Source organism: Octopus sinensis, linkage group LG5 (assembly GCF_006345805.1).
Source record: "Octopus sinensis linkage group LG5, ASM634580v1, whole genome shotgun sequence".
Classification (NCBI taxonomy): Eukaryota; Metazoa; Mollusca; class Cephalopoda; order Octopoda; family Octopodidae; genus Octopus; species Octopus sinensis.
The window spans coordinates 55,208,919-55,223,517 of NC_043001.1; the positions used below are offsets into that span (position 1 = coordinate 55,208,919).

Below are 14,599 nucleotides of genomic sequence, written 5' to 3' on the forward strand. Positions count from 1 at the left end.
GTTGTGTTTCTGGATGAGACACTTTATACATTTAGCTCCAACTAGTTTAAATAATAGAAACCAGAGCTTTTTAGAGAATTTGTCTGTAATAGACTGCAATCTTATCCAGGAGCAAATGCTGTCTCCGATCAGCTAAATGCTATAGAAACTTAAATTAAACACAAGCTCTCCAAATAATTCAAATATAGGAAATATTCTTTGATCTCTTGATTATATTGCTTATCTGGGGCTAAAGGTTATCATACTAAAATTTCTATACCTATTGATTTTTTTTATCAAGATAAACCCAAAAGCAATGTTTCATATAAGTTTATGATTAAGGCAACTATTAATAAAAATAGAAATTTCTTTTTGTTTATCATTTTGTTTGTGATCAAGGTAAAGTTATCTATCTTTATATTTGATGATTTGTGATTAAGGAAAAGAAGTAAAAGCATTTCTTATTGATGAATCTTAGAAGAAGCATAAAAACAAAAATGAATATCAATATCTGTATTCGGTTCTAAAATAGTTTCACCTTGTACATCATTAATGTTATCTAAATGAACAAACTTCAAATGGTTGAAAGCAAATTGGTAATAGGAACACAATTCTATCCAATTATATTTAACATAGATTTCAAAGTAAATAATAAATAAGCACCTCCAGAATTACCCAGTTATTTCCTAGATTCCTCATTACTTGCCTCATTATGAAATCATTTTCTCTTGATAGCTTAGGGGATAACTTTGACTGATTCTAAGAACTAATTGCCAAGTGTTCTATATTAGATAATGAATTTGCTTAAAATGTATACTTTTAGATAATATTATGTATAATTATGTTATAGTGGAAAGACAAAACTCAGATTTAAAATATTTTATTTGTCTATATTATATATTTTTTATATTAATGACAAGTCTGTGTCACAAAAGCTGTCATATATTTTAGTTTATACAATAGGAAAAAAAAATGTCTTGATTACATTAATACAAAACTTCTTATAGCTATCGGCAAGTTAAAAAGGAAAAATCTTGTAATTTTAGTGGAGATGATAGGTTACTTGTAGTCTGCAGACACACTATATCTATAAATCAATAGTTTTAAACATTCAATAATTTGTTTTCTTTTCTTCTTGTAGAACTCAAACCACTTGTGAAGTCTCATATAACTCTAAACACAGAAAATCTGAAAGAAAATTCCAAAATTCAAAGTTATAGTAAAGACTTTGTGATATCATGAAGCATATAGCAATAGCAGCTCTATCATTTTAATGTGTGACTTAGTCATCCATGGTATCTTTATACGATTTCTTTTCACTTGATGTTTTGTGAAAAAAAGAAAAGAAAAAAGGGAAAAAAAGCATAAAACAAAGTAACTAGAACTGAAAACTGAGAACTATTATATTTCATAGTCTACCATAATGATCATATGCAATAATTTTTATATATAAGATCTACATGGTTGGCTTTGTGAATATCAAATACTTTTGGACAGGGAATGAGATAGTGACATCTACCTGAAAGCTTAGTTGCAGCAGTAGATAATGAAGAGTGCATAGTGCAGCTAGGCTGGGAATTATTGAAAGTCTTTGCTGAGTGCAAAGCAGTGATAGTGGGTGAAAGGTGATGTGATAGGTAAAGAACTATTTCTAGTTGTTTGTGTGCCACGAGAAGTAGATGCTTTACATATACTATCTGCGCTAGCAGTGGGGAGGAAGGTGTCAGTGTTGGCTTGTGTGGTAGGTGTGAGTAAGTGAGAAGAATCTGCCTTGTGGAGAGACACAGTTGTGCTTGTTAAATAGGTATCCAGAAAAGAGACAACTGAGGAGACATTCCTGGTCAGGTCGAGGTCAACAAAGGTCAGCTAGAAATAGAGATAGATAAGGAAGTGAGGTGTTAGTGGAAGCCAATGGTAGATAGCAAAGAATTTCTGGGTTGGCATAGAAACCATTGATAATTATTGAAAAGTAAAGCAGTTTCTTTAAAATGATGAAAATCTGTTTTATAACAGAAAAAAAAACAAAAAAAAATCCTTTATATTAAAATAGCCTAACATTTGATTATATGGCTCTCATGTAGAATCACCCAGATTTCCAGTTGGAAATTAATTCTGCAAGTGAACTGGGTTCTATCTCTATCATGAATATGAAATACAGATACATTTCTCATTGTTCCACAGCTAGTTATATTAAAGTATGACATTGTGACATTTCACAAAATTAAGTACCAATTTTGAAGAACTGGTAAAAATTGGGCTATTCTACAAGATGAGCAAATATTTTCAATACCGTAATTATAATCAATAAACACTAGTAAAACGTCATACACTAGAAGTCACAGTGCCTCTTACTGCCCTTTCATGTATAGCCAACTTCTACAGTTTGTTGATAAGAATCTGAACAAAACTTTTTCCAGCTATGCTACATAGAGAGATTCTGCCCTAGTAGGGCATGAGATGATATTTGCATCACCCATGTCCTGAAACATGATATTATCTTTCAAACAGTAAAATAGCAATTCCAAAATGTTGGGTGAAGTGTTAATAAATAAATTTTCAAGCCTCATAACTATGGTATAACTGTTACCTATATTGTTACTAACAGAATGTTTTCAAACATATTTTAATATACATTAATTCCTATTTTCTGCAAAAGACAACTCATATAACTTAAACAGTAAATTCAAAGAATGGAATTATATAGAAAAAAATAAATTAAAAAGAGAGATATCTGACTGCCATACCATAATAAAAATAACTTTAATTAATTATAGAACATGAAACATTTAGGTTTTGTATTAACTTATTTCACCTGCCAAAAAATTTTCAGTTTTTTAAAAATTGATTATAGTAGCTAATTTTTTATGCTATATTGATTTTGTTCTATTTTAATTTTTTTTGTAAATTATTTTGACATGGAAAAGTTGCACCTAAAGCACTTTTAGAACATTATAGACTGGGAAAAACAGGCAGCTTTGTGAGATTTAGAAATCCTACGTTATTATATTCACAATATGAGATAGAGAGAGAGAGAGAGTTTTGAAGAAAGATAGGAATATGTAGTTTATTATCAGGTCTTGTGGGAAAGAATACAGTAGAGTTGATGTAAAATGGTTGAGTGGTACATGGTCAGTAAGTTCAGAGGAGCAGAAACCAATGTTATATTTGTTATAAAAATAGAAGAGGCAGAGGAGGTGCAGAGGAAATTGTCTGGTAAATGGTTGTAGTGTTGGTGAAGAATGTTGCCAGACTATTAGACAGATGGACATTTTCTTATAATATAAACTTGTTCTATGTAATTTAACTTGAAAAATTAGATTTTCTTGTAAATCTATCAACTTAAGTCTTTATACTACTTAAGATAAACCAATACTTTTATAACTGCTGAAGGTGAGGTAGGAATGACCAACTTACATATGGTTTGTGTAGTGTGAGACATTTAATTTGAAACAGTGTATTATAAAATTGTAGAAACTTTAACAGAAAGTGAATAAGAAATGGAAAAAAGCAAGTTAAATGTCTCCAAAGAATGTCATGAACAAGTTAATTGTTAACAAGAAAAAGAAAAATATATAATGCTTTACATAAATTAACCTGATGAGTAATTCTAAATGTAAAAATGGTTGTAAAACGTGACAAAGTGTATGTAGTATGTTTGTATATGTGTGTATACACACATACATACATACATACATACATATATATATATATGTATATATATGCATATATAATTTGTTGTATGAGTTTATGTGTATTACTGAACTCTTCAAAGTAAATTTCAAAGTTTCCATTGCAAAAATACAAATTAAAAGCAAATTTCTACAACTTGATTCAACCAGAAAAAAAAGAAGAAGAGCAAAACAACACAATAACATAAGAAATTAACTGTTTTTCCTTGTTAGCCTTGTGATATGTACTCAAATACAACGAAGGAATATATTTCAAATAAGGAAATCAATTCTTGATTCTTTCTGGCTGTCAACAATTGTTTTTTTAATTAAATAGTTTCTGATATAAGGTTCTGAAAATGTAAAGGATGTATTTTGTAAACAAATATACAAACACAACTGTGTGAAACTATTCAGCACTATCCACCTTGAAGTTTAGTCTTTCATCCAGTATTCTCAACCTAACTTAACCCCATTTTTATGAACAAGCTCATTGAAATCGAAATTAAATCAGAATCTGTGGAATAACTTTTTTCAAGATCTGACTGTCCATAGGAATGGAACACTCTTACACCTGCAGCTATTTTTAAATCACTTATGTTACATGAACAAACAACTCTTTCTCTAAAGCAATATCCACTTTGAGCATACCTAATTTAACAAGATAGCACAAATTTCTATTCATTCATAAGTTCAATGTTTTTGTAACTGTGAAGTGTGTGGATGCAAATTATATATATAAGTGTAAACACAATTGTACACCAATGTGTGTATATTGCGCAATGGAAGAATTTAGATAGAACTGTTAACTCTAATTCTAGTGAAGTTGAACATTTTATCTGGCCACCACTGTCCTCAGATCTCAATATTATTGAACATTTATGGTGCATTTTTAGAAAAACAAGTAAGGAGTTGATATCTTCCGCCATCATCACTACAAGAACTGGAGACTATTTAAGCTGAAGAATGGAGAAAAATTCCTTTGGAAACAATTCAAACTTTGTACGAGTCCGTACCTCATAGAATTCAAGCTGTAATTACTGCCAAAGGCAGTCCTACCCCATATTAAAAGAAATTTGTTCGAAATTTTAAGGTGTTTCCATTATTTCATCCAACCCCTGTACATGTATTTAAATAAGGATTTTGTGTAGTATTTTTATTTTACCTTCATGATTTACTTAAGCTTGCTAAGAATTATGCTTCCTGTTATAAACAGTTTTTCAGATCTGTGCAGCATTCAAGTCAATCAGTACATCTTAAAATGCCAGCATCAATAGAAGAAGTGAACTATAATATTTAGCAACAGCAGTACTGACAGGAAAGATGGTAAGCGATAGTGTGTAAGGAGTATGAAGCTATTTTGTAATGTGACATGTACATCAAATGAGGCCAGCTGGAGAGATTCATGAGCAGCTTGATATTTTGAATGTGTAACATTAACTTGCAAGATTAGTGGAGCATGAATGAGAGAGAGAGAGAGAGAGAGAGAGAGAGAGAGAGAGAGAGAGAGAGGCCAAGCATCAAAGACACTTGTTTGTAGGAGGGATGACTGTGCTGGTATAGATATGTGATGCCAAAGAGATGAGTGTTGGGCAAAAGAGAAATGAATTATTGGCAGATGAAGATAAAAAACAACAAAAACTGGCAGAAAAAGGCAATGTAAAATCTTAAGATAATGAACCTGTGACATAATTACACAATAATGAGTGTCGAGATGTTATATTTCACACCTGTTCAACCCCCAAGTTAGCATGGAAAAATGGACATTAAAATATTGACGATCATGATAAAGTCTTTTGCTGCTTTATTATTAAGTATTTCCCCGCTAAAACTGACTTGAATACTCTGGTTGGTAAAACATCCATCAAAATTCCTGTGCCTCATACATAGTCATGTCTTGTTTGATTTGTATGAAGTGTGCTGAGCCAAGCTAGACTATAATCACCACAGTCTATAATTATAGGTAAGAATACTTATCTCAGTCAGTTTGAAAGAAAATGCATAAACATTTATCACTTTACATCAAAGCTAATTCTTGGTTCTATTTACTGGCAGTGTTGTGCCTTTGAGACTGGTTCTTTGAATATTCTTTGTGTCATATTCCTACCAATAAAATCTGTTACTTTCCCTTCAGGTCTTTTCTGTAGAATAAAAATACACAAGGGTTTTTTTTTTTTTTCTGGCAGTAAGTTGGTAAAATCATAAAAGTTTCAGGAAAAAGATGCTTTGCATTATTTGTTCAAATCCTGCCAAGGCCAACTTTGCCTTTTATCTTAGGGGGAGTGGGAGATGATTAAATAAATTACCAATCAACCACTAGGGTCAATTAACTAACCTCCTTCCCCTAAAAATTGCTTACCAAGTGCCAAAATTTGAAAGAATTATTGTTACCACTACTATTATTACAAAGGTGGAAAGCTGGCAGAATTGTTAGAACATCAGTAAAAAATGCAGTGCAGTATTTCTTTTGGTTCATACATTCTGAGGTTGACTTTGCCTTTTAACCTTGGGTGGGGGTCAATAATGTGGGTACCAGTAAAGCACTGAAATTGCTGGCCTTGTGCTAAAGTTCGAAACTATTTATATAATTATTCCACCAAAATATATTTACAAAAACCCACTAGTGTAATAAGGAGATAAGTGAAGCAAAATATTTGGTTCAAATGTTTCTAATATGGCATGTTTGGATTCATTCACTTTTGTAGAGAAGAATGTGAATAAATTTTATTTTATAAATTATTCTATTCTGTATGCTACAAAATAACAAGATTAAGCATAAATTTCTCTCTTCCTCCAACTTATCATGAAGACCTTGAAAAGGGCAATAGGTACTCCCCTTCAGCTCTAACTAAACCATTTACATAAGCGTGTGTTTCTTGATTTTTTATCTATATAACAAATTGTGGATGTTGATTTTCTCTTAATTTCTTTTGCTTTTGGTAACAGGAAACTCAACCACTGAAAATTAGCTAAGTTGTAAAGCAGTGTTATTTAAGTACTAAAGAGCACTGCCAAAATTTGTTAAATAAAATTCATTAGGTTGACCAAAACAATTGAATTCAGACAAGAGTAGTTTGTCTTTCTTGACCTCATATTAAAAAAAAAAACATAACAAAAATCTAATTATATTTAGTTATGGCGCACTATGTACTGAGTTCAAATTTTATGAAGGTCAGCTACACCTTTCCTCCTTCCAGCATTGATAAAATATCAATCAAGTAGTTGAGGGATTTATGCTCCCATAATACACCAGATATGTGAATGAAGACAAGATGAACTAGAGTCATGTTTACTGTATTTAGTCTTACTGTATAAAGTTAGGCTCCATGAGAACCTTGTCACCTTATGATGAGGATCAAACCAACCAGTTTTGTTAGTTCCTCAACAACTAATCAGGAATGAGTTGCTAATCAATTCTCATTCCAAGCTTTGACAGGACCCAATTTCACAGCATGACAAAATACTTGTACTAAACATGGAGCCTAATTCATATGTAGCTTTATTTATTCATAACCTACCCAGTATCAACACACAAGTAATTATTGTCTTGCCCTTGTCCATGTACCATTATGGAAATGAGTTTGTACTTAGGTAGATACTTGCTTACATTTTAATAAGTGGTCTTCTGCTTCTACCATTTTGCAGTTTGGGAGAGAGAGGTATGTGGACTATAATGAGTTAAGTGGCAATGGAACACATTGGTTCAATCCAGACCCCAATATGCCAAGCAACCCTTGTGTGGCATCTAATTTCAGAAAGAAACTAAATACATAAAGTTATCATTTCATATATTTATTTATTCATTCATAGCCCATACTGCATTGGTTCTCTAGTAATCACAATATCAACATATATAATGCTTTAAAGCTAAAATATTTAATGGCATTATAAATCTAACAACAAATAATTGAAAAAAAATCAGAAGAAAGTAAAACATAAGTCAATGTTCTATATTATTTCAATTATTTCAACAAGAACAGAAGACATGTTTCAGTCATATTATAAGCTCATCAGTAAGCCATATAATTCATTGTACTTAATGAAGTGGTGATAAGAGAATTAGTAATTAATTGATGTACACTCTTTGGCATATGGAGGTATAATTGTTGAGAAAATAACTTAGACACCCATTCAATTATATGTATTCCTATCTCATATTCAACATCTATCAGAAGATATTTAAAAAACAAATCAACAAAATTTACTCTACGTCTTATTTTTGCTTTAGTTAAGAACTGTTCCTTAAATAAACTGTTGTTACAATTCTTATTTAACACCTGGTCGACTCTGACAAAGAAAAGTTATGTTCAAAAGTCTTCCATCCACAAACATCTCGTGTTTCACATCCATTAAATATCTAGAATTAAGGCAAAGAGCTGGCAGAATCATTAGCATGCTAGACAAAATGCTTAATGACATTTTTCTGACTTTATATTCTGAGATCAAATTCTGATAAGATTGACTTTGCCTTTCATCCCTTTGGGGCTTGATAAAATAAGTACCAGTCAAGTACTGGGGTTGATAAAAATAATCAAGTAACCTCCTTTCCCCCAAATTTCTATCATTATATAGCTAGACTTTATATTATCCAATGTGTCCCTTGCATATTTAAGATGGTTGAGTGTTATATGAGAGAAATGGGGTAGCAATTTCAAGCAGGTCAAGTGAACATGTATATGCTTCCTAACTGCCTTGAACTGCTATTATTTAGATATGCTCATAATTGAACAAAAAACTTTTGTATCAGGCATTTGTGAACAATAGCACCATTGGTTATAAGTTTCTAGAAATGCCAATCATCGTTCCACTGCATTTCTGACAAGGGAGTCTATGCACAACATGAGAGTGTGTGTGTGTGTGTGTGTAGGTGGGGGTAAAGAAATAAAATACTCATAGGTGCAGGAGTGGCTGTGTGGTAAGTAGCTTGCTTACCAACCACATGGTTCCAGGTTCATTCCCACTATGTGGCACCTTGGGCAAGTGTCTTCTACTACAGCCTTGGGCCAACCAAAGCTTTGTGAGTGGATTTGGTAGACAGAAACTGAAAGAAGCCCATCGTATATATGTATATATATATGTATGTGTGTGTTTATGTGTTTGTGTTTGTCCCCACCAACATTACTTGACAACCGATGGTGGTGTGTTTATGTCCCCATAACTTAGCGGTTCGGCAAGAGAGACCGATAGAATAAGTACTGGACTTACAAAGAATAAGTCCTGGGGTCGATTTGCTTGACTAAAGCCGGTGCTCCAGCATGGCCACAGTCAAATGACTTAAACAAGTAAAAGAGTATAGGCAATTTTTTAATTGAAGCAATAATTTTTGGTCATTTTTCACACACACATTGCATTTACAGAATATATATATCCATTCACACTCAAACATGTGTGTGTGTGAGAGAGAGAGAGAGAGAGTGTGTAAAGAGGTCTAACACAATTTCTATCTACCAAATTTCACAAGACATTGGTCATTTGCCCATTGTGCCGCACAAACAAATGAAATTCAACTCAGAACTGGGAGGCCGTAAAGCATAAACTTAATCATACAGCTGTTAAGAGATGCTAGAATTACTATTATTTGTCAAACTAAATGAGAGTGTGTGAAATGTAAAATACAAACAACTAATTACTTACAATAATTAGTTTAATTATTGGAAATAACAAAGAGAAAATTGCTTCCTCTCCTCCAAATAAATTGAAAAAAAAAACAAAACAAAAAAAAATAAAACAAAGAAAAACAGAAATGAAACAAACTGATAGTAAAGGAACTAAACAAAGAACATGCCCAACCAATAAATCAAGCCTACAACTATTTGTACTACAAACTAAAACAAACCAATCTACAATTGTATCATAGGAAAATGGATTTATAGCTGATGAAACAGAATAGTGCAAATTTTAAAATAGATTTGAATGTTTCAGCAAGCTATAATGACTACAATTGTTATTAGCAGAAGTATTACTATTATTGTTTTGATTATTTTACAGTAGTAGGCATGTAGTTGTAAGGTGCTAGCATGCCTTTGTGGCTCCTGGGCATCTACTGCTATTGCCCTGGGCTAGCAAAAGATTTGTGAGTAGATTTGACAGACTGAAACTGAAAGAAACCTGTTTTGTTCCTTTGTGTGTGTGTGTATATATATATAATATATATATATATATATATATATATATATATATATATATATACATATATATATATACACACTCACACACACCATGCACACACATCTATGGACGTATTTGTTTCTCCTTCTCTTGTAATAGCATGGTACTTGTTAACATAACACAAGTAGCGTCCTTCATTACTTATCTTCTATGAAAACATGTTTGGTTATGGAGAAGTAGCATCTTCTTTGAGGGTTGGTGACAGGAATGGCATCTAACAAATAGTTGTATTTGTGTTGTAGCTGCTGTTATACCTTCAGACATGTTTTGTTCCTTCTGTCACAATGCGAATACTCTATATTATATATGCACAGTGCTTAGTATTGCTATTTTCTGCATATTGCTCTTTTATTCTTTAATACACATCATCCCATAGGCCTCAACCATTCTGGGGCACCATCAGTGTAATCACTTTTTCACTGACCGTTCTTATGTGATTGGCATTTGGTAAAGAAGGGAGTTTGATACTGCTGCTCTCTTTTGAGTTTCTATCTACGGTATAGTTTCATCTGGGATCGTGGACAGCAGGAAATCAAGTTGTTTCTTGAAAACATTTATTTCTACTTCATAAAGATCCCTCAGATATTTTGTGCAACTCCTGGGTTTTGCACCTTTTATTATAGAGATTGTTTCTGATTTCAGTTCCAGATTTGGGTAATGTCTGTTTTCTGATCTTTATCTTTGGATAATTTTATCTTTTCTACATGAGATTCATTATAATCTGTTGAGTTAGGGTTACATATTTCAAATAAGAGACATTTCATATCCTGGAAGTTCTTAACAGTATCTAGTCAATTAAATTTGGTATTCCTGTCTGAATTAGCCTATCCCAGAGTGTGATGATTTGGTCATTCTGATACCTTTTCTAGTATATCTTTATATCATTTATTTTCTGTTGGTATTTCATAATGCTGGTACAATGTCCCAGTGTATGATAGTTCCAGCTTGTATCATACATGTAAACATATTCTCTCATGTTTAAAACTGGGCAGCCAGCAATAACATAGTTGTTTCTTTCAAAACTCATCATATTCTGCAATGTCTTAAATGTATTCTACTTTATTACATGCTTCTGGTAGTTTCTAGCAGGAAGGCTTTGATCCTGTACAACAAATACAAATCCTCCAGTCTCAACTTTGAGTCCTGATTTTCTGTTTTGTTTGTCTATCATTATTATCATGCTCGAGATAAAAACAAGATGAGATACAAAATAGCTATTTTCCCCTCAGGTTTAATAATACCTTTGGGAATTTGTTAGATTAGACACAATAATAATAATAATAATAATAATAATAATAATAATAAATAATAATAATAATAATAATAATAATAATGATAATGATAATAATAATAATATAATAATAATAATAATAATAATAATTGTTATGTCTTTAGTGTTCAAACTGAGAATATTACAACTTAGTGCTGGGACAGCTACAGTATTAATACCTTTTTTTTTTTGTAATTTTTGTATTTAGCACAATTTAAGTATTTATGATGTTCTTTTCCAAACCTTTCTTTCAGTCATGTATACTATCATTCATCAAGTTCATTGATTCCAAAGTATTTGCTTCTTTACCCAGCATAATATATCTGGTTTAATTTATTTCTCTTCAAGGTTGCCTCAATGAATTTTTCTAATATGAATCCTTGTATTAAATCTGTGTTTCTAAGTATTTCTCATCTGTATCATGTAACATGGTCATCTACATACAAACTGTAGTTGATTATCCTCTTATAGCATCTGTATTCAAGTCTCATATGGTTCAACACATCAGTTAAATGTGTTCAGTGTGTGTTATTTACAGATGGCAATATATTATTATTATTTATATTATTATAAGGCAGTGAGCTGGCAGAACCATTAACATGCTGGGCAAAATGTCAGTGGAATTTCATTTGTCTTTATGTTCTGAGTTCAAATTCCACTGAGGTTGACTTTGCTTTTCATCTTATGGGGGACAATGAAATAAGTACCATTTAAGCAATGGAGTCAATGTTAGTCAACTTCTCCTTACTCTCAGAATTGCCAAAATTTTAAATCATTTGCTGGCTTTGTGCCAAAATTTGAAACCATTATTATTTAGCTGGCAGAATCATTTGAATGATGAGTGAAATGCTTAGCAGCCTTTCATATGTCTTCATTTTCTGAGTTCAAATTCAGCTGAGGTTGACTTTGCCTTTCATCCTTTTGTGGTCTACAAAATAATACCAGTTGAGTACAGAGGTCGATGTAATTGACTACTGCCTCCCCCAAATTTCAGGCTTTGTGTCTATAGTAGAAAGGATTATTATTATTATTATTATTATTATTATTATTATTATTATCATCATCATCTAAATAAATTTAACAAAATAAATAAATGCAACAAAAATGAGGAAAAGGTAATACCACTACCACCACCGCCACCACTACAACAACAACTACTACTACTACTATAACTACTGATATCAATATTAATATTCTTATAATTACTACTGTTAATTTTGTCAATATTGTTGCTTTTGTTGTTGATTACTTTTATAAAGAAATCATTATTGATAATTACAATTTCTCCTATTATTATAATTATTGTTTTAAGCAACAGAATGCATTCTTTCATGTGATCATCATCAGCATCATTATCATCATAATGCTTGAAATAAAACAAGCTGAGACATAAAATAGTTACCTTCCTCTCAGGTTTAACAATAGCTTTATAGGTTACTTCTGTGGAAGATATCTGTGTTATATTTCAAAAGAAATTTTAAAAACAAAAAATTGGCCACAGTATTTAAAGATATCGCATAGAAACAAAGAAAGATATAGATATAACTTTCTTTCAAATCTGTTAGTAATCTTGTTAAAGTATTGCACCAGTTATTGGAGTATCTGAGTTGGTAAGACATATATATATATAATATATATATATATATATATATATATATATGCATAAAGTCACTCTCTCCCTCACACGGGCATACATGCATAAATAATAGTTTCATCCTACTGTACATTTGTAATCAAAACTGAGAGTTTGGTATTAAATAAAAAGCTATCTGTATGTTATCCTGAGAACTATAGATCAGAAATATTACATTTAGTCAATCTTATGTTCTCTACAAAGTTATTACAAGACATAAATATAATGCTACTTAAAAGTAATGGTTAAGTAAAATTTGTTTGAATTTCTGGGATGAATAATTACTATCTAAGATAAAGAAATATTATACACTAATATATACCAACTAGAGTTCTCAAACCAGTTGTTGTTGCACAGATAATGTTTTGGCTTTTGTACTCAGCAGCCTTCATCAGCTACCTGCTACATTTCGTAAAGTTCTCAGAATTTCAAACCCTTTATTCAATTCACTAGAATAGATTGTCAGATATTTTTCTGAGTCAGTGAAGTGATGTATATATATATATATATATGCACACACAAACACTAGGTATATTCAAGAAACATCAAAAACATGAGAATAGCTAATATCTGGCATAGACAGAATCTACTTCCATAGACTGAATAAAATGTTTGGTTCGAAATATATATAAAAAAAAAATTATTGAATATGACAGACATCTAACATTTCAGCTGTTATATTCTCTGGTGTTATTCAGGTGATCCTGTGGTAATAGGTGATATTCTTAAAATTTTGAAGCTAACAATTTTTGTAGCTATACAATATGTTACTATATGCGTGTGTGTGCATATATATATATACACACACACACACACACACACATAACACTCATACACACATGCTATTATCGAACACTGAGAATGAGTGCTCAACACTGCATTGGTGGATAAATATTCTTTATTTGTGGGTTAACATGCTGAGACAAAACTCAGCAACTATCATGCTTGCCTCATGGGACACTGGTGTTCATCCCTATCTTGGAAAGCAAAAAATATATGTGTGTATATATATAAGACACATATACATGCATATGTATACATACACATACATATATCATAATATATATGTCATAACATGTATGTATGTGATAATATGTTATTACACATTCATGTAGACACTCAGACGTATGTCCATGCAAACATGCCCCCTCAGTCACCCACTTATATTCACAAAAGCTAAACTATGTTTACCTGAGGTTCCATGTGGCAATAATGTATACACTGACTGCAGTCTGAAGATACCTGTATCGGAGTTGTCAAAGGTGCAAAATGATAAACAATAGAAAGAAATAAAAAAAAAAGAACAAAACAAAACAAAAAGAACACTAAACAAAATGGTGATAAACTCCCCTCCCTTTTTTGTTTGTTATTTTTTTTTGCCTTGAAAATGGATGACATTGTTTTGTTTTTTTTAACTTTTTTTTGCTTCATTCTGTTTGTAGTGTAAATACTAATGTGGCTGTACAGCAAATAATCAAGTTAGAAGTTCAAGTTCAAACAATGGACCTGTTGATCCAATGAATAAGTAATGTTACAGCAAATTAGGGGAGTATTGTGCTAAACACCACGTGGTATTTAGTTATTCCCTTTCCATATGAGTTTGGATTCCTACCCTGGTCCACATTGCATTTCATCCTTCTCAAGTTGATAAATGATATAACAAACTACAATTATAAGGGTAACTATAATCAACTAAATGAAGGTGGTCATTGTTATTATTGCTATTTCTATTGTTTTAGATCCAGGCAAACCCTTTAAAACCTGTAATTGAAAGCATTCTTTCTGTGACCTGTTTTAAACCAAAATCTACAATGCCTGTCATATCTTTGATTAAGACAGCAGGATAGGATCTGAAGATGATTTAGAAAATTTGGCTTCTAT

At 31.5% G+C, this 14,599-nt stretch overlaps 1 protein-coding gene across 7 annotated transcripts in view; it reads right to left on the reverse strand.

Moving 5' to 3' along the window:
* The window catches only part of LOC115211793 (roundabout homolog 1), a 703,622-nt gene that overhangs the window by 93,615 nt on the left and 595,408 nt on the right, over positions 1–14,599 (reverse strand). For 3 of the 7 annotated variants that reach the window (XM_036503450.1, XM_036503454.1, XM_036503455.1), the window contains exons 25-26: positions 13,910–13,960; positions 12,488–12,538 (exon numbers count right to left, since the gene is read on the reverse strand). The exons of 2 other annotated variants lie outside the window; for them this stretch is intronic. In XM_036503450.1, the coding sequence (XP_036359343.1) occupies positions 12,488–12,538; positions 13,910–13,960 (102 nt within the window). The remainder of the gene's footprint in view (positions 1–12,487; positions 12,539–13,909; positions 13,961–14,599) is intronic. 2 more of the 7 variants (XM_036503452.1, XM_036503451.1) reach the window with 1 other exon arrangement.